General features: G+C 44.2%; 1 protein-coding gene across 1 annotated transcript in view; it reads right to left on the bottom strand.

The window, feature by feature from the left end:
* The window catches only part of LOC308102834 (sodium/hydrogen exchanger 2-like), a gene marked incomplete at its 3' end in the record, with an annotated part of 37,247 nt that overhangs the window by 5,182 nt on the left and 9,814 nt on the right, over positions 1 to 22,251 (bottom strand). The window contains exons 2-6 of the mRNA XM_080452688.1: positions 18,544 to 18,703; positions 17,624 to 17,949; positions 9,835 to 9,972; positions 5,077 to 5,327; positions 436 to 653 (exon numbers count right to left, since the gene is read on the bottom strand). Of these exons, the coding sequence (XP_080308814.1) occupies positions 436 to 653; positions 5,077 to 5,327; positions 9,835 to 9,972; positions 17,624 to 17,949; positions 18,544 to 18,691 (1,081 nt within the window). The 5' untranslated portion in view covers positions 18,692 to 18,703. The remainder of the gene's footprint in view (positions 1 to 435; positions 654 to 5,076; positions 5,328 to 9,834; positions 9,973 to 17,623; positions 17,950 to 18,543; positions 18,704 to 22,251) is intronic.

Below are 22,251 nucleotides of genomic sequence, written 5' to 3'. Positions count from 1 at the left end.
ACTATACAAATTTAACCATTTAATGACGTTAAAACGGATATCTGTTGGGATTGAAAGCTTGCTCGACATTCGAACTGTGTTAATATGGAAAAAAACGAAAATCAGCCAAAAAAAAAAAAAAGTTATTTTGCTTAGTTTCTACCGTTTCTCATCTCGCGAGTTGATGCCCGAAACACCAGGCCTGCTCACATTTGTAGAATCCCCATGAAGCAAAGATTTGAGTTACAAATGTTCGCTTTGAAAACAAATATATATATATGTAAGATTTGCACACATTTTCAAGATTTTTCAAAAATAGCAGATCTACAAGCTACGAGCTTGTAGATCTGCTATTTTTGAATAGCGAAATAAATCTTAAAATGACACAGATTCCCGGTCTTAATGGGTTAAGCTAATCATTTGGGGACCTCCCCCCCTCCTCCTCCCCCTCCTCACCCAGGAACCTCCAGACGAAGGCGAACAGCAGCGTGAACAGGATGTAGGCCCAGTTCCACTCGTGCTCCGTGGTGACGGTGACCACACCCAGGAAGAAGAAGACCAGCGTCTCGGAGATGGAGGCCAGCATCTTGACCATTTGGCGGATGATGGTGCAGGACTGCTGGGCCACGTTCTCCTCCACGTAGTACTTCATGGTGAGGGCACAGACCACGATGCTGCAGGAGGAGGAGGGACCAGGAGGGACCAGGAGGAGGCAGGAGGGTCAAATTTTTTACTTAAGTAAAGTATCAATACTGCAACGTAGAAACACTCTGTTACAAGTAAAAGTCAGATAATCCAAATTTACTTGAGTAAAAGTACAAAAGTATTGGAATCAAAATATACTTTAAGTACCAAAAGTAAAAGTACTCGAGTCGTTACGCAGAATCACCCATTTCACCAGTTTTAAAAATGTCAACAATCTTTTGAAAATAGCAGATCTAAACTAGAAAATATTGTGGGGAGTTGGGGGGGGGGGTACGGGGTGTGGGGGGTTGTGTGGGGTTATGTTGACCAATACACACCATTAGTTAAATTGTAGCTTTAAATTTACAAAATTATTGCCATTAGAATTTCAACCATTTACACACACATTCATACACCGATGGCAGAGGAAACCATGCAAAGCACCTGCTCATCGGGAGCAATTAGGGGTTCAGCGTCTTGCTCAAGGACACTTCGACACTAATTCTGGGGGAGCCCTGGATCGAACTGGGAACCTCGCAGTTGCCATCCATCCACTCTAATGGCTACTCTACCCCTGAGCCACTGCCGCCCCCTGTACTCAAACTTTCCAAAGACTGTCAAGGTTTATCTGACAATAGCAGATCTACAAGCTCCGAATGCATAGCATTGTAGATCGGCTTTTTTCGAATAGTCAAAGTATGACAGAGGGATGTATGTCATGTGGTGTGGGAGGTGGGGTGGTGGTGGAGTATGGGGGGTGGGAGTTTTGGAGCTTGCAGTGTATAAACGTTTTAGCATTTGAGTACCAAAGTAAAATACTCAACTTTTCAGAAAATAGCAGATCTACAAGCTCATAACACTCACATTGTAGATCGGCTGTGTGGTTACTGTAGGTTTTGTATTGTGTATATCTGTCATATACTGTAATTGTAGTGGAGTAGAAGTAACAACAATGGAAAGTAAAGTAAAAGTACCTCAAAATTGTACTGTGCATTGTAAGCACTTGCATAGTACTTGAGTAAATGTACTTTGTTACTTTGCAGCACCACTGAGCAGCCAATGACTGACAGGCTAGCTGTCACCAGGTGTACTGATTGCTAGAGTGTAAAGGGACATGGGTTGATATTAATGGTCTTAACTAAAAATGTATACATCACACAGCTTAGCTTCTTCGGATTAAATTGGAGAGCAGACCTGTGCGCACTTGGTGATGTAAAAAGATATCTGTAGTGTAAAAATTGCAGCCACAGTGACTTAACGAAAACATGGGCCATTCCTCCTATCTCCTTCTCTCTCCCTTCTAGCAAACACCATTAGTGTGTATTGGAAAAGCTGAAAAGACTGTGAGATCCACATGTGCTTTAAAGTGGGATAGCTTCAAAAGTATAAAAGTGATCAAAAAGTTAAACACAGCAATGGAAGTCATAATGTACCTCAACCTTTTAAAGTTTAAATGGAGTCTGTAAGCTAAAGCATGCTGAAGTAACATGATTTTAAACAAGTGAAAGAGAATGGGGTTTTCAAATAACTATTGACTTTCCCATAGACTTTTAGGGGTGTAAATATTTCAAAAACTACAAATCATTTCAAAAAGATAAGACACACGTGTCCACAGTAAGCTGGATTATTTTTACAGTTTGAATGGAGTTTCTAAGTGAAAGTATGTAGGAGTAGTTAAAACTTTTGGGAGAGAATAAAGAAATAATGTAGAACATCAATAGTGTGCTCGCTGCTACTGCATGCAGCGAGCCCACAATTATATTTGAAAATAGCCGATCTACAAGCTTATCGTTGTCGTGATGTGAAGAATTTGGAATATGTTTTCAATTCTTTTAACAACACAAATGCTGTATGGGGGATTCTTATTATAAGCGAGTTTGGGCTTGTTTTTCTGTAAAACGCTTGTAAATATTGGTGCAGTAGTATTTTAGGCTTGTTTCTAAAGTGTAGTTACTTGTTGTCTCCGCCAGGCCGTAAGGCATGGCGAGAGAGTATGTTTTACCCCCTGTCCGTCCGTCCGTGTGTGTGTCCGTGTGTCCGTGTGTCCGTCCGTCCGTCCGTCCGTCCGTCACCAGCTAATCTCTGGCACCGTTGGCCCGGTCGCTGCGAAACTGTGCACACACACTCCCTGGATGCCAATTCAGAACATTTGCCCCAAATTTTTCACATGGGCCTGTTATAGCGCCACCAGGAGGCCGATTTGTGCAAAACCAATTTCTTTATATTACTCCTACAGATTTTATCCAAAGGTCATGCAAATCTTCAGAGAGATTAGGTGTCCAGGGAGACCTGTTGACATAGCCCTCTCCATGGATGACTCAGCTTGTCAGGCCTTTATTAGTTTCTAATCCCCGTCTTATGGGGATCCACAGACTTTAGTAGTTCCCTGTCTGAATACCGGTATGCATTTTAATTAACAAGTTAAATTAACAATCAGGATTTTACTGAGCAGGAACTATTTATATTTTTCTCTTTACTTTCAGTTGTAGACAAGTACAAAGTCATTCATCTTTGAAGACTGCATTTAGGAAAATAAAGTGTTACGGATGGATCAGTATTATTGAATAATAGTTATTATTATTTCAATGGATTTCTTTTTAGATATGGAGACGTGCATACATTCTCATTTTCTAATATTTTTCAGATGGGCATCACATAGTTTTTCTTGACTCTTATTGTTTTGGTGCATTTTGGTTCCAGAGTTGGGGTTAATGATTTGACAGCTGAATTAAGCATATTTCTTTTACTGTAAACAAGTTTGACCAGCATTATTGTGGCATCTCAAGATTTTGACATTCTGCATTTTATGCTACTACTGCCTATGGATGTCCATTTGTCCAAAGTTTTAAATAATAAATACCACAATGAAATAAATAAGAAACACAATGAAATAAAACAATGAAATACGTTGTATGTTAATTTCTTATTTATTGTCTCTTATTGTCTCAGAGAGTATGTTTTACCCCCTGTCCGTCCGTCCGTGTGTGTGTGTGTGTGTGTGTGTGTGTGTGTGTGTGTGTGTGTGTGTGTGTGTGTGTGTGTGTCCGTCTGTCACCAGCTAAACTCCGGCACCGTTGGCCCGGTCGCTCCGAAATTGTGCACACACACTCCCTGGATGCCAATTCAGAACCTCTGCCTTTCACATGGGCCTGTTATAGCGCCACCAGGAGGCCGATTTGTGCAAAACCCATTTTTTTATATTACTCCTACAAATGTTATACAAACGTCATGCAAATCAGTACACAGTATCACTATAGTCATGTGATCAACACAGATCTGTCCGATTTCCCATATTCCATCCTCATTGCCTATAAGGTTGGCTTCCAAAGTTTGCAGGATTGGTCCGTTTTGAACAAAAAGCCTCAAAGTATACACACAGCTTGCGATTTCTGTGAAATTTCACACGCACATTCCCACTAGGCCGAGGAAGAAATGCACCCTTCTCACTTTGGCCTGTTAGCAGCAAAACACATTTTTGGAACAAAATGCATCAAATCATGAATGCAGTGTCAATGCAAGAACGGTTGGCACCCTTTTCACATTGGCCAATTATAGCGCCACCAGGAGGCCAGAATACCTGACCTGGCGGAGACCTGTGCTCCGAGGAGCACTTTTTCTAGTTTGGGTCTGGTTTCATAATGTTGTTTAAATCAGTGGTTCTCAAACATTTTCATGTCAAGCGTGGAACCCAAATGAATTCCACGGACCCCTGTACCAGATTTGTGTTTTGTGTTGGTTGGTGAATGGTTAAAAAAAATACACCTTTCTGATGCGCTGTGAGCTTGTAGATCGGCTATTTGATGCATATCAGGTTTAAAGTGCTCTCGCCGCTTCTTTTGGTCTTGTTTTCATAGACCTGCTGGTCGCCTGTTTCCAGTGGTGGAAAAAGTACTCAAATAAAGTACTTTTTAATCAATAAATAAAAATACTCTGTTACAAGTAAAAGTCCAGAATTCAAAATTTACTTGGGTAAAAGTACAAAAGTATTGGTATAAAAATGTACTTAAAGTACCAAAAGTAGAAAGTACTCATTGTGCAGAATGTCCCATTTCACAAGTTTTCAAATGTATAAAAATCTTTTGAAAATAGCAGATCTATGCGACGCATTGTGAGCTTGTAAATTGACTATTTTCAAATGGCTGAAATTTAAATACAAATGAGAAATGTATGTTTTGTAATAATAATCAAAATCTACAAAGAAACTAGTAACTTAAGTTTTCAAATAATTGTAGTGAAGTAAAAAGTACAATATTTGCCTCTGAGATGTAGTGGAGTAGAAGTAAAGGTATCGACAATTGGAAATATTCCGGTAAAGTAAAAGTACCTCAAAACTGTACAGTACTTAGTAGTTACTTTCCATCACTGGTTGCTTGTTTCTCTCGGAAAATCTGACAAACAGTGTTTTACACTCACGCCATGATGCTGGAGACATTGAACATCTCGGCCACCAGGTAGGCCAGGTAGCTGAACACGAAGACCAACAGCGGCTCGATCTGCCGCACGTTTTTGGTGAAGCGCGTGGTGAAGGCCGTCAGGATGCCGAAGAGGAAGCCGACGAACACGCCGCCCACGCCCACCACGAAGAAGCTCGCCACGCCCCGGAAGACGTCGGGCGACTCCACCACGGGCACGTCCGCCATGAAGATGAACATGTTGTACAGGCCCTGGAGAGAAGAGGAACATATTAAAGAGATGATGATGGTCGTCTATCAAGAGTAAGACCTGACATTAAACTATTAGGACCGGGAACGCATCTGTGTCATTTTTTGATTTCTTTGGCTATTAAAAAATAGCAGATATACAAGCTCGTAGCTTATCTGCATATCTTGTACAGTATCTGTATATCTTGTATATCTACAAGCTACGAGCTTGTAGATCTGCTATTTTAGAAAAATCTTGAAAATATATATATATACTTTTTTAAAGGGAACATTTGTAACTCAAATCTTTGCTTCTGGGGGTCCCTGGAACGAATAATTTTGAGATGGGGGTCCGCGGTCAAATACGTATAATTTTGTGGGTCCTTGACATGGAAAAGTTTGAGAACCACTAGCAACATAAGTTTTATTCAAAAAACTGTTAGGATTTAGAAGACATTTGTAGAATCCCCAGAAGCAAAGATTTGAGTAACAAATGTTCGCTTCAAAAAATATATATTCAAAGATTTGCACACATTTTCAACGCGGCACTTTTGACACACAGGACGCACCTTTGTTTTGGGTTTTTTAACGACTTGAACCCCGGCATCCGTATTCTGGGGGGAACATTTGCCAAAAGCTAGCTGTTCTACCAGTTATAAGTCCGTTTGAAGAAGAATAGAGGATTTCTGTTGTCCAGTGTATTAAATGGTGCATTTATATATAGCGCTATTATCCAAAGCGCTTACATAGATGTTTACATAGATTACATTCACCCATTCACACACACATTCATACACCGATGGCGGAGGAAACCATGCAAGGCACCAACCTGCTCATCGGGAGCAATTAGGGGTTCAGCGTCTTGTTCAAGGACACTGCGACACTAACTCTGAGGGAAGTCGAACTGGGAAGTCAAAATGGGAACCTTGCGGTTTCCAGTTCACTCTACCCGGCCACTCTACCCCTGAGCCACTGCCGCCCCTTAGTCTACTGTCTAATCAGCGGATTAAAGTAACCAAGTCAATTTACTGAAGTACTGTACTAAAATATTTAGGTATTTTTTACTTTACTGGAGTATTTCCAATTTTCAGTACTTTTACTTCTACTCCACTACATCTCAGAGGCAAATATTGTACTTTTGCTCCACTACAATTATTTGACAACTTTAGTTACTAGATACTATGTACATTTTGATTATTACAAAACATACATTAACCACTTCTACATGCTCACAATGCCTCGTGATGCAACGCATTGTGAGCTTGTAGATCTGCTATTTTCAAAAGATTTGTATACATTTCAAAACTTGTGAAATTGTACCTTCTGCATAACGAGTACTTTTATTTTACTTTTGGTACTTTAAGTACATCTTGATGCCAATACTTTTGTAAAAGTAAATTTTGAATTCCAGACTTTTCCTTGTAACAGAGTATTTCTACATTGCGGTTGATACCTTTACTGAAGTACAAAATGTGAGTACTTTTTGCACGCGCACACATTACATTACATTACATTACATTACATTACATTACATTACATTACAGTCATTTAGCAGACGCTTTTATCCAAAGCGACTTACAATAAGTGTATTCAACATAGGTAGGGAACGAAAACTACTAATCACCAGAAGTCTTTAGTGCATTTTCTGCAAAAACAAGCAACCAAGAGTATACCTAGCGCTAAGGTAAAAGTGCAATATATCAGCTACCTATTTCCTTAAACAGATGAGACAAAATAGCTAAATCAAATGAGCATGAGCTAAAACAAATAAGTGTATCGACTAAACAAGATCCAATAAACAATCCAATAATCCAATAAACAATACAGCAATAGAAAACAAGCGTTCGTACAACTAGTTAACAACAAGTAGGTCAGGCAGAGAGGAAGGGTAGTGTTTCCTGAAGAGGTGGGTTTTCAGTCTGCGGCGAAATATGGGCAGTGACTCTGCTGTCCTAACATCAGTGGGAAGTTCATTCCACCACTGTGGGGCCAGAACAGAAAAGAGTCGTGACCGTGTGGATCGGCCAGAAGGACCCTTGAGTGACGAGGCAATCAGTCGCCCCGAGGTGGCAGACCGAAGTGGTCGGGCAGGGGTGTAGGCATCGACCATAGCCCGGAGGTAGGAAGGAGCTGTTCCTTTCACTGCCCTATAGGCTAGCACCAGGGTTTTGAACTGGATGCGAGCCGCTACGGGGAGCCAGTGTAGAGAGCGGAGAAGGATGGTTGTGTGGGAGAACTTGGGGCGGTTGAACACCAGACGAGCCGCAGCTTTCTGAACAAGCTCCAGGGGTTTGATGGCGGATGCCGGAGCACCAGCAAGGAGGGAGTTGCAGTAGTCCAGGCGGGAGATGACGAGAGCCTGGATGAGCACCTGGGCTGCCTTCTCCGTGAGGAAGGGGCGAATCCTCCTGATGTTGTAGAGCAGGAATCTGCAGGACCTCGTCACTGATGCGATGTTTGCCGAGAACGTCAGTTGATCGTCCAGGGTCACACCCAGATTCTTCGCAGTCCGAGTTGAGGTCACCACAGCATTATCAATGGTGATGGCCATGTCTCGATGCGGACAGCCCTTCCCCGGGAGGAACATCAGCTCGGTCTTGTCCAGGTTGAGCTTCAGGTGGTTTGTCGACATCCACTCCGAGATGTCAGCCAGACAAGCAGCAATGCGTGTCTCCACCTGGGTATCAGAGGGGGGGAATGAGAGGATTAGTTGGGTGTCATCGGCATAGCAGTGGTAGGAAAAGCCATGGGAGTGGATGACAGCACCCAGAGATGTAGTGTAGAGAGAGAAAAGAAGAGGACCCAGAACCGAGCCTTGGGGAACCCCAGTTGTGAGCCTGTGTGGTTCTGACACAGACCCTCTCAGCATCACCTGGTATGAGCGACCCGTCAGGTAGGATGCAAACAGGGAGAGTGCAGAGCCTGAGACACCCATCCCCTCGAGGGTGGAGAGGAGGATCTGATGGTTCACCGTGTCGAACGCTGCAGACAGGTCCAGGAGTATCAGAACGGAGGAGAGAGAGTTCGCTCTAGCGGCATGGAGCGACTCCGTCACTGCCAGGAGGGCAGTCTCTGTCGAGTGACCCACTTTGAACCCAGACTGGTTGGAGTCCAGGAGGTTGTTCTGGTGGAGATAGGAGGACAGTTGTTTAAAGACAGCACGTTCGAGAGTTTTAGATAGGAAGGATAGAAGGGAAACCGGTCTGTAGTTCTTGATCTCAGAGGGGTCAAGTGTCGGTTTCTTCAGGAGGGGGGTGACTCTGGCAGTCTTGAAAGTAGAGGGAAAGTAGCCAGATGTCAGAGAGGTGTTAATAAGGTGGGTTAAGAAGGGAAGAAGTTCAGGTGCAATAGACTGCAACAGAGTGGATGGGACCGGGTCCAGAGAGCATGAGGTGGGGCGACTAGAGGTAATAAGGAGAAGGACCTCGTTAGGGGAGAGGGGAGAGAAGTGGGATAGAGAGGGGATGGGGGGGGGGAGAGGAGTAGATGAGGGTAGAGAGGGGGGGGTGGCAGGCAGACGGGTGTGGGTAGTGCGCAGGGCACCAGCCGGGGGAGGAGGGAAGGAGGATCGGATATCGTTCACCTTCTTGTCAAAGAAGTTGGCGAAATCGTCGGGGAGGAGGGACGAGGAGGGAGGAGGGGGTGGTGGTTGCAGGAGAGAGGAGAAAGTTTCAAATAGTTTTTTAGGGTTGGAAGCAGAAGCCTGAATTTTAGTGCAGAAAAAAGCAGCTTTAGCAGCTGATAGAGAGGAGGAAAAAGTAGAAATGAGAGATTGGAAGGTGAGAAGGTCCTCCAGGAGGTTGCCATTTCTCCATTTGCGCTCAGCCGCTCTCAGGCTCCGTCTCTCAGTCCGCACTGAGTCCGACAACCAGGGGGCAGGTGGAGTTTGGCGTGCAGGCCTGGTGGTGAGGGGACAGAGATGGTCGAGAGAAGAGGATAGAGTAGAGAAAAGAAGATCTGTGGCGGTATCAGGGGATAGAAGAGCAAAGGATTCAGGGGCAGGGAGAGCAGAGAGAACAGAGGAGGAAAGAACAGTGGAGGAAAGTGAGCGAAGATTGTGACGTGAGGCAATCATGTGGGTAGGGAGGGGCTGTGAGGGGGGAGAGGAGAGAGAGAGAGAGTAGGACATGAAGTAGTGATCAGATAGTTTCTTACCCTTTTCACTGGAAAGAGGAGTGACAGACAGGTTAGCAATAGAGCAGCCTCTGGTGAAAATCAGGTCCAGTTGGTTGCCCGCCTCATGGGTAGGAGGAGATGGGCAAATAACTAGGTCAAAGGCGGCGAGAAACGAAAGTAGTGGGTCTAGCTGCTTCTCAGTCGGGAGGTTGAAGTCACCCAGAAGGATGAATCCAGAGCCATCGACAGGGAAGTGGGAGACTAGATGGTCCAGCTCCTCCAGGAAGCCACCAGCAGGGCCCGGTGGGCGATAAACAACTGCAATGGTGAACACACACACACACACACACAGACACAGACACACGCACACGCACACGCACACGCACACGCACACACCTCTCCAGCACTCACTCACCACAATGACGGCGTCGTTGAAAAGGCCTTCTCCGAATATGACGATGTAGAGCTCCTCGTTGACTCCCACGTTCTCCAACACGTTGATCGCTGCCACGGGATCCACCGCAGCGATGATGGACGCGAACAGCAAGTTCTCCTGGACCCCCAAAAATCAACAAAAAGAAAGCATGAGGCGAAGGAACAATAAAATACATTTACAGCTGATGGTTATGCCTAATTATTATCAATATGTATACCACAAAGTGTACCACACTGAAAATATCAGATCTAGGCCACTTGTAGATCTGATATTTTTGGCATGGGACACTGTCATCCAATAATGCAGTAGATCTGAAAATGTTTTGTGCCAGGGACCCCCACGAGAGAAGATTTATGTAAAAAACTAAAGAATTCAAACAAGATTTTTCACAAATGTTCAAATATAGCAGATCTACAAGATCACAGCACAGAGTGACGTGCTGAGAGCTTGTATATCTGCTATATTTGAATGGCCAACATATAAATAGACCAAGTGGATAAAATTATTGTGCTGCGATATTAACACATTTTGCTATAGCGTCCCATTATTTATATTTTTATTTTATTATCTTAATCTTTCGGTCACCGGAGGTACAATTTAAAGTGTGTGCAGCCTACTAACTGATTAGCAGTGTCCTTGAGCAAAAACACTTAGCCCCAGATAGGGCTCTGAAACCTTGTCAGAGGTGTTAACCAGCAACCTACCCCTAGGGCTGGACACTGTCGGCTCTATTCTGTGCCAGTTTTCCCAGCCGCAACGCTACCCTTAACCTGTTAAATACTGATAATGGAGCTGCGCCGCCCCAATAGGTTATTCTAGCACCTGCTCTACCCGTCACCATTATGCCGACGCCGTTATTTGTGCGTGGAGGTGTGCCCGTGGGCGTGTTGTTGCTATATCCCCCACATTGCAATTCTACAGACACACATGGGTACGGGTTTCGGGGGGGGGATAGTGGAATCTATCTAATTTAGTTCTCCTTGGATCGCCACCTTGCCTTAAGAGCGATCCAAAAAAAAGACCTCAACGGCGGAGTGGGCGAATGATGGTTGCAGAGAAGCTCCACAACGGTCACAAAGGCGGAAGAAGGCTGCAGCAAAGATGGGCCCCCAATTGTCTTGGTTTCCATGCCATTGGACCCTGGCCCTCTCTTTGTCAAGGATAGTGTGGTGGCTGGCTGTGCACCAGTCTCCCCACTTTAAAAGATCCCACGCACAGGCGTTCTCCTGAAGGACCCACCATTACCCAATCCCCCCTACAAGTCCTATGGCGTTCAGGAAACGGTAACGGGAGCAGGACAGTGAAGTCTGGGAGCTTCTAGCCATGCACTGGCACATAGGCGGTGGGTGTTTGATTCAGTCGCCTTGCTCTCGGACCGAGGCAGAGAGAACATTTCGGCAGCTGCACCCACGTCTGAGCAGCCCTATTTAGGGTCCACTCTGCTCACCCCACACGGGGAAGGGGCTAGAAAAGGTGCCCTAAAAATAGCCTGCCTCTTATAAACCTGACTGGAATACCGCATCCAGTGGGTTCACCTTTTAGCGGTCGAAAACAAACAAGAAAAACAAAAACAATGAACTTTGGAGCCTGGAACGTGAGAACACTTATGGACAGTGCCTCCAGCAATCGTCCAGAAAGAAGATCTGCGATCATTGCCAGGGAGCTGAAAAGGTGGAAGATCGACATCGCTGCCCTGTCCGAAACCCGCCTGGCCGAGGAGGGGCAACTAAAGGAGGAGAAAGGGGGATACACATTCTTCTGGAAGGGAAAAGCGGCTGCTGAACCCAGAATCCACGGAGTGGGATTTGCCATCAGAAACCGGCTCATCTCCCAACTCTCCGAATCTCCAGTAGGAATCAATGAGCGTCTCATGACCCTACGCCTGAGGCTCTCAAACGATCAGATGGCCACGGCTGTGAGTGCCTATGCACCAACCTTGGACTCACAGGATGAAGACAAGGAGACCTTCTATGCAACCCTAGACCAGGTTCTATCGAACATCCCGAAAGAAGATAAGATCCTCCTACTCGGGGACTTCAATGCCAGGGTAGGCAAGGATCACAATCTCTGGAAAGGCACTCTAGGCAAAGAAGGTGTTGGGAATGTCAACACCAACGGAGTCCTCCTTCTGTCAAAGTGTGCCGAACATGAGCTTGTGATAACTAACACCCTTTTCCGCCAGAAAAACAGGCTCAAAACATCCTGGATGCATCCCAGATCGAAGCGCTGGCATCTCATAGATTATGTCATTGTCAGGGCCAGAGATCGCAAAGATGTTAACATCACCAGGGCCATGATCTGTGCGGACGACAGCTGGACAGACCATCGCCTCATCCGCTCCACAATGAACATCCAGCTGCGGCAGAAGAGGAGGACACAAAGGAGTCAAATCCGCCCTAAATTTAACATCGACAGCCTTGGAGACACAGACACGGTGCAACTTCTTCAAAACGCCCTGTTTGTGAGACTCCCGGAAGAATATCCTGAGGATGTGGAAGAACACTGGAAGGCTCTTAAGACCACACTACTTGAGACCAGCAAGGACACCATTGGCTACAAGACCAGGAAACACCAGGACTGGTTCGATGACAATAACACCGAAATAGAACAGCTTATCGATGCCAAAAGGAAAGCCTTTTGTTCTTGGCAGAACGACATCAACTGCAGGGACAAAAGGCAGGCCCACGCCAAGGCAAAGGCACTTGTCCAGAGCAGAGTGAGAGAGCTGAAGAACAAATGGTGGATGGAGAAGGCCCTGGAAATTCAGAGGCTTGCTGACTCTGGGGACACCAGGGGTTTCTTCAATGCCACCAAGGCTGTTTATGGGCCCAGCTATCGAGGCCTAAACCCCCTCCGCTCTAAAGATGGACAAACCCTGCTGAAGGACGATGTAGGTATCAGTTCCAGATGGCGAGAACATTTCCAAGAGCTTCTGAATCGAAACACCACAGTGGAGAGGGAAACCAGATTCCTCAGCGACCCATCATGGAGAATTTGGGTGATCCCCCCACCGAAAAGGAGGTCATGGATGCCATCAGGAAACTGAGTAATAACAAGGCCTCTGGACCAGATGGGATTCCAGCAGAAATCTTCAAGCAAGGCGGACCAAAGCTCCTTTGCCACATCCACAGCCTCCTTGGTAAAATCTGGGAAAAGGAGGAAATCCCAGCCGAACTCAGGGACGCCTTGATTGTCACTATCTTCAAGAAGGGAGATAAGGCAGACTGTGGCAACTACAGAGGCATCTCCCTCCTGTCCACAACAGGAAAAATACTGGCCCGTATTTTGGCCAACCGGTTACTGCCGCTGTCAGAAGAGATCCTCCCAGAGTCGCAGTGCGGCTTCCGTCCTGCTAGGGGAACCTCGGACATGATTTTTGTAGCTCGTCAACTGCAAGAAAAATGTCGGGAACAACACCTACCACTATACATGGCGTTCATCGACCTCACAAAGGCCTTTGACTCTGTGAACAGAACTGCCCTCTGGGGTGCCCTCTCCAGGATAGGATGCCCGGACAAGTACCTGAAGATCTTGCGTCTGTTGCATGACGATATGACCGCAACTGTAGTTGGCAATGGCGGCTCTGAAACGGCTCCCTTCAAAGTTGTCACTGGTGTCAAGCAGGGATGCATCATTGCACCAACCCTGTTCGCCATCTTCATCTCAGTCATCTTTCACCTCACCAGCCAAAACCTACCTGAGGGAGTCAAGTTCATCTACAGGACAGACGGCGGGCTCTTCAACCTGAACAGGTTCAGGGCAAAAAGTAAGGTGCTTACATCTTCCATTACAGAGCTCCAGTACGCAGATGACAATGCTCTAGTTGCTCATTCTGAGCTGGACCTCCAGAACATCTTGGATGCTTTTGCCAGAGCTTACCGACTCCTGGGACTTGACATTAACATCAAGAAAACTCAGGCCCTATACCAACCAGCTCCTGACACACCCTCCCAACCCCCCACAATTTGTGTGGGAGATAACATCCTGGAAAATGTGGATCAATTCGCCTACCATGGCAGTCTTCTTTCCACGAGAGCTGTCATTGATACCGAGATTCACCACCGCATAGGGTGTGCCAGCGCAGCTTTTGCTAGGCTGAGGAAAAGAGTTTTTGAGAATCGTGACATCCAGACCAAGACCAAACTCCTTGTCTACCAAGCTGTAATTCTGCCCACTCTGGTCTATGGGGCTGACAGCTGGACCACCTACAGCAGACATCTGAAGGCTCTGGAGCAGTACCATCAGCGATGTCTCCGCAAGATCCTCAGGATCAACTGGGAAGATAGGCGAACCAACGTCAGTGTTCTGAAGGAAGCTAACATCCTCAGCATCACCACAACCATCATTCGGCACCAGCTGCGATGGACCGGCCATGTCATACGCATGCCAAACAGTCGCCTTCCGAAACAAATGTTGTATGGACAACTGAAGGAAGGACAACGTACCCAAGGGGGTCAGAAGAAGCGGTATAAAGACAACATCAAAACCCACCTGAGGAAATGCCGCTTCAACCTCACCAACTGGGAGGAGGCTGTCCCCCAGAGAGACTTGTGGAGCAGGATGGTCCATGAAGGCACGGCACACCTGGAAAAGGACCTCCACTGTGCCGCGGAAACAAAGAGGCAACAAAGAAAGAAGATATCCACCACCAAAACAGCTCCTCACACCGCCACCACCACCACCACCACCACCACTTACATATGCCCCCACTGCAATAGAGACTGTGGATCCCGGATTGGCCTCTACAGCCACCTGAGGACCCACAGATGACCAGACCCACCTACAGGAGGACAATCATACTCGTTTTGAGTGATCGCCGATGATGATGATGAGTGGAATCTAATACCACCCGCCGGTTTCTAAAATCACCTGCCAAGTGCACACAGACACTACAATGGCTTTGTGCGTTGGACCATGAGCCGTGTTGCCAGCCTTGGCGAGAAATAAGCAACCGCAGGTCTATGAAAACAAAAAGAAGCAACTAGCCACATGAGCACTTCAAACTACTAACTAGAGCTTTCATATCCCCTAAATATTTCAGCCCGGCTCGACTAATAATTGACAAATTAGGCCCAGCCCAGCCCGTCAGTCATTTTTCTAAAGAAGCCTTATTTCTCATTAAATCTTGGTAATTCGTTAATTCTTCCAGCAGTCTATATTTTATTTAAAAAACAGCTTGGAGCAAATAGGGCTATATAAATATATACACTGCCCCATAACCATTTTAAAAATGATTATGGTTATTCTATGAAATATGTTTCATAGAATAACCGTAATCATTTTTGTGATGGAGAAATCACATCCAATGTTACCTTCTAGGCTACTGCCCGCTGTGCTCTCATTTGAAGAAATAATCCAACATTTACTTTGAGGTGAAAAAGACATGAAGAAAGCTCAATAGTCTGAAGATGTCATGTTATGGTTTAAACTTTAAAGGGTGCTCGATCTGCTGCTGCGTCATGACTTGATTTTACTTTTGCGTTGCGCTGCCCTGTTGATTAATTATTTGGCATCAGCTGTGTAAGAATATATAACTATTTTAAATGGCTTTCATATACTCTTGGGGATCTGACTAATATGACAAGTTGCTTATTGTGAACACAATAGCCTACGCTACAAATTAATTAATATGTGAATTTATTTGGATGTAAAAAAAACGTAGACCCGGCTCAGCCGGTGCCGACGGGCCGGGTCGGGTCCCGTTGGGTTTGGGCTAAAATCTTAAGCACTTAAATTTTTTATAAGATGATAGGATCATCTAGTGTGATTTTCATTTTGGCTGCTGTCTCGTTAAACCCATGCTGCGGGTGAATATTATATTATAGCCTATATTATATATATTAGCCTATATTATTATTATATTCCCCGCGTAAACGCTACGTTCATGACCCCCCAAAATAACCATATTTGAACTGGGGACCCCCCCATTTTATTTGACTCGGTTCCACAGATAAATATTGTGAAAATAGCAGATCTACAAGCTCGCCAGGCGTTGGGTGCTCCATTGTGGTCTCGTCCCACAGGTTGAGAACCACTGCATTAAAAGCTCCAAGCAAGTTACATGTCTAGTATGTTGTTGACCACGTAATGTAATGTTTTTGGTTTGGCTTCTCCGTGGCGCGCGCGCCTCATTGCATGCTGTCCAAAATAACAGATCTGTAAGCTGTCGACAGACATGACGCAGCGCCGTTGATAGCTTGTATGTCTGTTATTTTGGGTAGGTAGGCGACGCACATACGCATTGCAGCAATGTGTCTGGGTTTGAGAGGCTTTGATTGATGTAAACTTAAAGTTTAGCTCTGTTCGGGATTACTGAACAAAGGTGGATGATGAAAGATAACGGGGACAATATGGATGTAAGTTAACTTTAACTGCGTCACTTCAGAGGAAACTATGGAGCTACTACAGAGATGTTTACACACCCCTGGAATCCATTAGAATGGTGGAAATAGAACAATACAGCCAACGTGAGTACATAGGCTATAGACCTTTCCTAAAACTGTCCAATTTATTATACCCATGTGCTACTGTTTGTCTGTGTACCACGTAGGAGCGTTGTCGCAACATGATGTAATTAATTATTTGGGAGCAGCCGGTGTGTACCAATAGTATAAATATTTTAAATGGCTTTCATATACTATTCCGGATCTGACTAATATGACAAGCTTATTGTGAACACAATAGGCTACAAATTAACATAAAAATGTATTTGGATAAAATTAAAAAAAAGAAGGAAAACAAGCCCAATGCGGCTTATAATAATCAGACCAGGCAACAGTGCAGAGACTGCAGACAGGGAGATAGGCTAGAGCATATATTGGATCGGGGATGACGGCTAGCGCAGTCTTCTCTTAAAGGCAATGGCTTCTGGCACGGTGATTGGTTTTATCATTGTAACGCCCAAGCCACACCTATGCATAATGTAAGGGGTAGCTCAGGTGTTTGGCGGGTGAGAGGGGTGCCACAGAATACCGAATTTTGCGGGGAAACGCCTCTTGCCTAGTCCGAAATCCGTAATTAGTGGTTTGTTCAAATTTCACCCTGAATAGAGCCCTGTAAACACTACTAGAGAAAGTAGACTGGTTCGACACCGACCAGTCCTACCTACCTACCCCTGTCCCTGTCCCATGATGGGAGAAAAAGTCATGCACTATTTCCTGTTCAATCAATAGGGTGTTTTGGCAAAACCTTGGGCCACGACCAGTGGTGGAAAAAGTACTCAATGTTTTCACTTAAGTAAAAGTATTAATACTGCAATGTAGAAAGACTCTGTTACAAGTAAAAGTCTGTTAATCCAAATTTACTTGAGTAAAGGTACAAAAGTATTGGTGTCAAAAACGTTTTCAAATGTATAAAATGTATAAAAAATCTTTTGAAATAGCAGATCTACAAGCTCACAATGCGTCGCATCGCGACGCATTGTGAGCTTGTAGATCAGCTATTTTCAAATGGCCAAAATGTATAGGGCTGAAGTGAGTAATGTGTGTTTTGTAATAACAATCAAAGTATACAAAGTAACTAGTAACTAATGTTTTCAAATAATTGTAGTGGAGTAAAAGTACTCTGAGATAGCCTCTGAGATGTAGTGGAGTAGAAGTAAAAGTACAGACAATTGGAAATACTCCAGTAAAGTAAAAGAAAATACCTCAAAATTGTACTTAAGTACAGTACTTGTGTAAATGTACTTAGTTGCTTTACACCACTGACCACTATAAATAAATCACAGAGCAGGGAGTGAACACTTTACACATCATCATCAAACCGGTACCTGCAGGCTGATGTCCTGGACGCCGAACACCTCGATCTGGCAGATGGCGTAGAGGGACAGGCCGATGCCGATGCTGTTCCACAGGGTGCCCACCACGGCGAACCACACCACCGTGCCCACGTTCTCGAAGAAGGCCCGTGTGGGCATGAAGTAGCCGTTCTCCAGCGCGATGAGCGGCAGCATGTAGAGGAAGAAGATGTTGGAGTCCAGCATGTCGGGGGATTTCTCCTTGATCGCGCGCATGATGCCCCCCACGATCAGGCCGATGGAGATGAGCAGACACGTCTCTGGGATCCAGATGGTGATCTTATGGTAGACGTTGAAACCTATTTTGCGGGGGGCGGGTTGAGGAGAGGAGAGAGTAGAGTAGAGTAGAGTAGAGTAGAGTAGAGTAGAGTAGAGTAGAGTAGAGTAGAGTAGAGTAGAGTAGAGTAGAGGACCAGCCATGTTAATTTAAGAAAAAAACTCAGGGCTCTTACTGCTCTTACTCTCATCCTGAACCCTAACCTATATTCATTACTAAAAACCTGTAAAAGTCTTGAAATTGTGTTATCTGACTTCACTGAATGTAATACTTTTTACATTCAGTCTGTTTACTTAAGAGCAGGAGAGACCCCTGTGACTTAACAAACGCTCTGTAGCAATGATTACTATCAGAATATAGTACTTTAACCTTTTTAACCTACCTTTAAGTAAAACATTTGAGTACTTTTTCCCACCCACCGTCTGTATACACGAATCCACAGAGCGCTTCCCTGTAGGTATGGCGCCGCCCCCTTTAGGTAGCGCCGCCATTACTGCGGTGTCAATATCAGCGTAGTAGCAGCTGACTGATATTGACACCGCAGTAATGGCGGCCTACCTAAAGGGGGCGGTGCCATACCTACAGGGAAGCGCTCTGTGGATTCGTGTATACATACCAATTTTAGCAAAGGACGCCAGCAGGATCCACAGCGTGATCTCAAAGGGAACCTGGACGCGGTGGTAGTCCATGGTGAACACAGGGAGGTTGGCCCTCTCCTCATTGGAGAAGGCCTGGGGAGCCTCTGTGGCCTCTGTGGGGGTCATATATTCTGTGGACTATATATTCAAATGTTAAACAATACATAAAGCATTCACAAAGTCAGCTAAATAGTTATTTTCTTCATAGGCAACATCTGGTGTTGCTATGATATCTGAATGAGTCAGCGATTATTCGCCGACTCATTCAGACAAAAGTCAATTATAATATCCGTAATACTGATCTGCACACCATCAGTGGATAAACTTGTACAGTAGCCGTATCGGCGACAAGTTACACTGACTGCCCAACATAACCAGATTTGCATACTTCTTGATCTTCAAAGCTGTCCCTACCTACCTACCCGAGAGCAAATTTCTACTGCTCTTGAAGACGGAATCTCTCCTTGTATTGGCCAGGGGAGATTGTGCAATCAGGTTAGCCCACAACCACCAAAACTGCAACTAGTGTTTAGGTAATGGGAGTGCTATTAAAGGGTTAGTTCAGATTTTTTGAGTATTTTCTGTAGGAAATACTTACCATTAATGTAGTGGTTGCAAAGGTATTAATTGATTGCCCGAGTCCCGTGGTCAGAGCTATGGTCCGTGTCTGATAAATATGAAGTAGTTCCGGTAGATTAGTAGATATGGTGGGGGCCGCTCATTAAAAATAAATTAATTTAAAAAACTAGCGTCATTTGTACTGTTGACCTATTTCTACCATATAGAGCCTACTCTGTCTGCGTGAGTAGGCTGCCGCGGCGCAGTGATTCTGGACACAAACATTAGTACCATGTGACAGAGGGGTCGAAATTGAACGAAACCTGCTCTATATGGTAGAAATAGGTCAACAATACAAATGGCTAGTTTTTTGTATTTATTTATTTTTATTTGTTTGTTTCAGGAGTTGTTTTATATGTACTTATTACTGTTACTGCACTTCCAGAGTTTCTGGTGGTGCTGTGCAGCAGGACTGGTGGGAACCACATATACTGTATGCACTTTAGAAAGAGTCTGAGGTAGGAGTTAACTTATGTTTATATTCACTAGGTTTGATAGCAACCCAGAAGCTCATGTACATAATAGAGTGTATTGCATTCACCCAGCATGGTGGTTTATGACTACACCTATATACCATTTTGTGATGTGTAAATAATATTGTTTTCTGTATTGTAGAGTGCCAGTTTGCCAGACCAGACCCTGGTCAGCCCATGCTCCTATCTGTTGGGTACACAGTTGGCTCCTACCTAGGAGGTAGGAAGTTGGGCTTGCTAGTATATTGTATGTATTGTGTAATGATGATGGTGCTCAGTGATTAATTAGTGTGTTTTTATTATTGTAGGCTGACTGATGACACATGTGATTATATATTCGGAATAGTGGTGTGTATAAATAGCAATGCGTCACTGTCGGAATAGCGATGTCTTTAAAACAAATGGGAAACACCTCCATTCAGAAGAATGGAAGTCTTCTAAATAGCGATGTGGCGGAATGGCGATAGTGACGCATTGCTATTTATACACACCACTATTCCGAATATATAATCACAATGAATGTGAATTAATGTAGGCATACTTGGTAAACCATCTCATGCGCATTAATGAGACACTTGCATCTGATCTATTGTCAAATTAGCCCAACATCAAAGCACCTGTGTGTATTAATGCTTCATTAATCCTCCTTTATTAAATAAAATTAAAGTTTACACCTGCCTCAACCATAGGCATATGTCATTTTTGTGAGCAGCACTGCTTTCTTTTTGTCGTCTCGAATTAATTCTGGGCCTTTAGTTTGGAGACAATGGAGAGATTCAGTTTTAACCCAGAATGTACCCAAATCTCAAGCGCAATAATTCAGGGTTCTCTCTAAATCCTAAGTGTATATATACATATGTTACTTTTGTGAATAATTATGATAGGCTACACATGAGCCAAGATTTCAGAGTCCATTATCGCGGTGCGGGATGGGGCGCGCTGTGCAAGTTGACACGCAACAAAAAGAAAAGAAAAAGCATTATACCGTTTCTCTCCCTCTCCTCTCTCCTGCCCTCCCGTCTCTTTCCTCCTGGTTGGAATCATCTGAGCTTAATATGTTAAATGTGTTGCTTATTTGCTGCCTCCAATGAATGAAAAATCATTGCAGAACAACACGCGCATGGGAGGGAGATCCGTTGTCATTTCATTGTAGATTTAATAAGCAGCCTATTAGCCTACTATTGACTGTACTACAATATGGCTTGGTAACATGAACATGAACTTGGATGCATCACAGCGCCACGCCTTTTTGAACTAGGAGATTACATATTTTCGAAGAAACTGTAGCATTTAAGGAACTAGGAAAAATAAATTAAGCATCTGTGCGGAACTTGGAGCTCTCCAAATTGCCACATTCAGAAGGATTTTTCTCACCTTCACAACAACTGTCTGTGATTCTAATGTCTCTGTCACCACCAGAAGTATGATGAAATTAAACTTTCACCTTAATCTGTCCACTTACTATATTAGTCCACTTCATATGCCCATAAATGAAGTCTTCAAGAGGCGTCCATGAGATGAGATTGCGCACAGCTCCACCGACAGCCTGGTTTGGTTTGATATTAGACCAGACTGGACAGTGCACAGTGTGTCTCAAACCAAACGAGGCTGTGCGTAAATGCTGTGCAGTGCAATAAACAAATTGATGCTATTATTATTATTATTATTATTAATATTATTATATTATAATTTAGCGCATTGGTGTGAGTGCGCTCCCACGGACGGCCTGGGTCTGTCTGTCTGTCTGTCTGTCTGTCTGTCTGTCTATCTATCTATCTATCAGTCATGAACTCATTTTCTCTCTATCAACCACCGATATCAAGCGAAAATAAAACTTCGCATTTGGAAGCTTTTCTGGCAGAGAGCTGCTTGAGTGCGTGCGCTCACCACCTAGTAACGGAGTGTCTGTCTGTCTGTCTGTCTGTCTGTCTGTCTATCTATACATCTATTTAAATATCTATCTAACTATCTATCAGCAATAAGGCCTAGCTGCCCCCCCATAAACAATATCAGTCCAGTAATGACAGCCCCGAATTTAATCTCACAACGCGGTGATCAGCAACACATTGTTGTGAGCTTGTAGCTGTAACGCTGACTGACACCTTTTGATTAATGATGCTTGCATGCATGTAGGAGGTGGGTTAATAATGAATAGGGCTAAAGTGGTTAATGTATGTTTCATAATATCATAATATATATCTGACAAGTAACTAAAGTTTTCAAATAATTGTAGTGGAGTAAAAGTACAATATTTGCCTCTGAGATGTAGTGGAGTAGAAGTAAAAGTATTGTAAATACTCAAGTAAAGCACAAATACCTCAAAAGCGTACTTAAGTAAATGAGTTAAATTCCAGCTGTCTTTATTAGTGTGGTTGCCCTAACAGGGCAACCAGACTATAGTAATCCTCCGGCTTTATTATTTTCCTAGATAAACAATACTTTGAACCGCATCTCCTCCCACAGTTTGCCATATGTCAAAATGACCGTCTTGAGCGGGAATCGTGTGCTTGTATTTTGCTAAGAGATTGGTTAAATAGTTTAATTGATATTGATTTATAAGTGCATTAAATTTCCCCATCCGCTTTAATGGAAAAG

This window comes from Gymnoscopelus braueri (genome assembly GCF_963280865.1).
Source record: "Gymnoscopelus braueri genome assembly, chromosome: 16".
In the NCBI taxonomy this organism is placed as follows: Eukaryota; Metazoa; Chordata; class Actinopteri; order Myctophiformes; family Myctophidae; genus Gymnoscopelus; species Gymnoscopelus braueri.
This window is presented reverse-complemented; position numbering and strand designations above follow the sequence as displayed.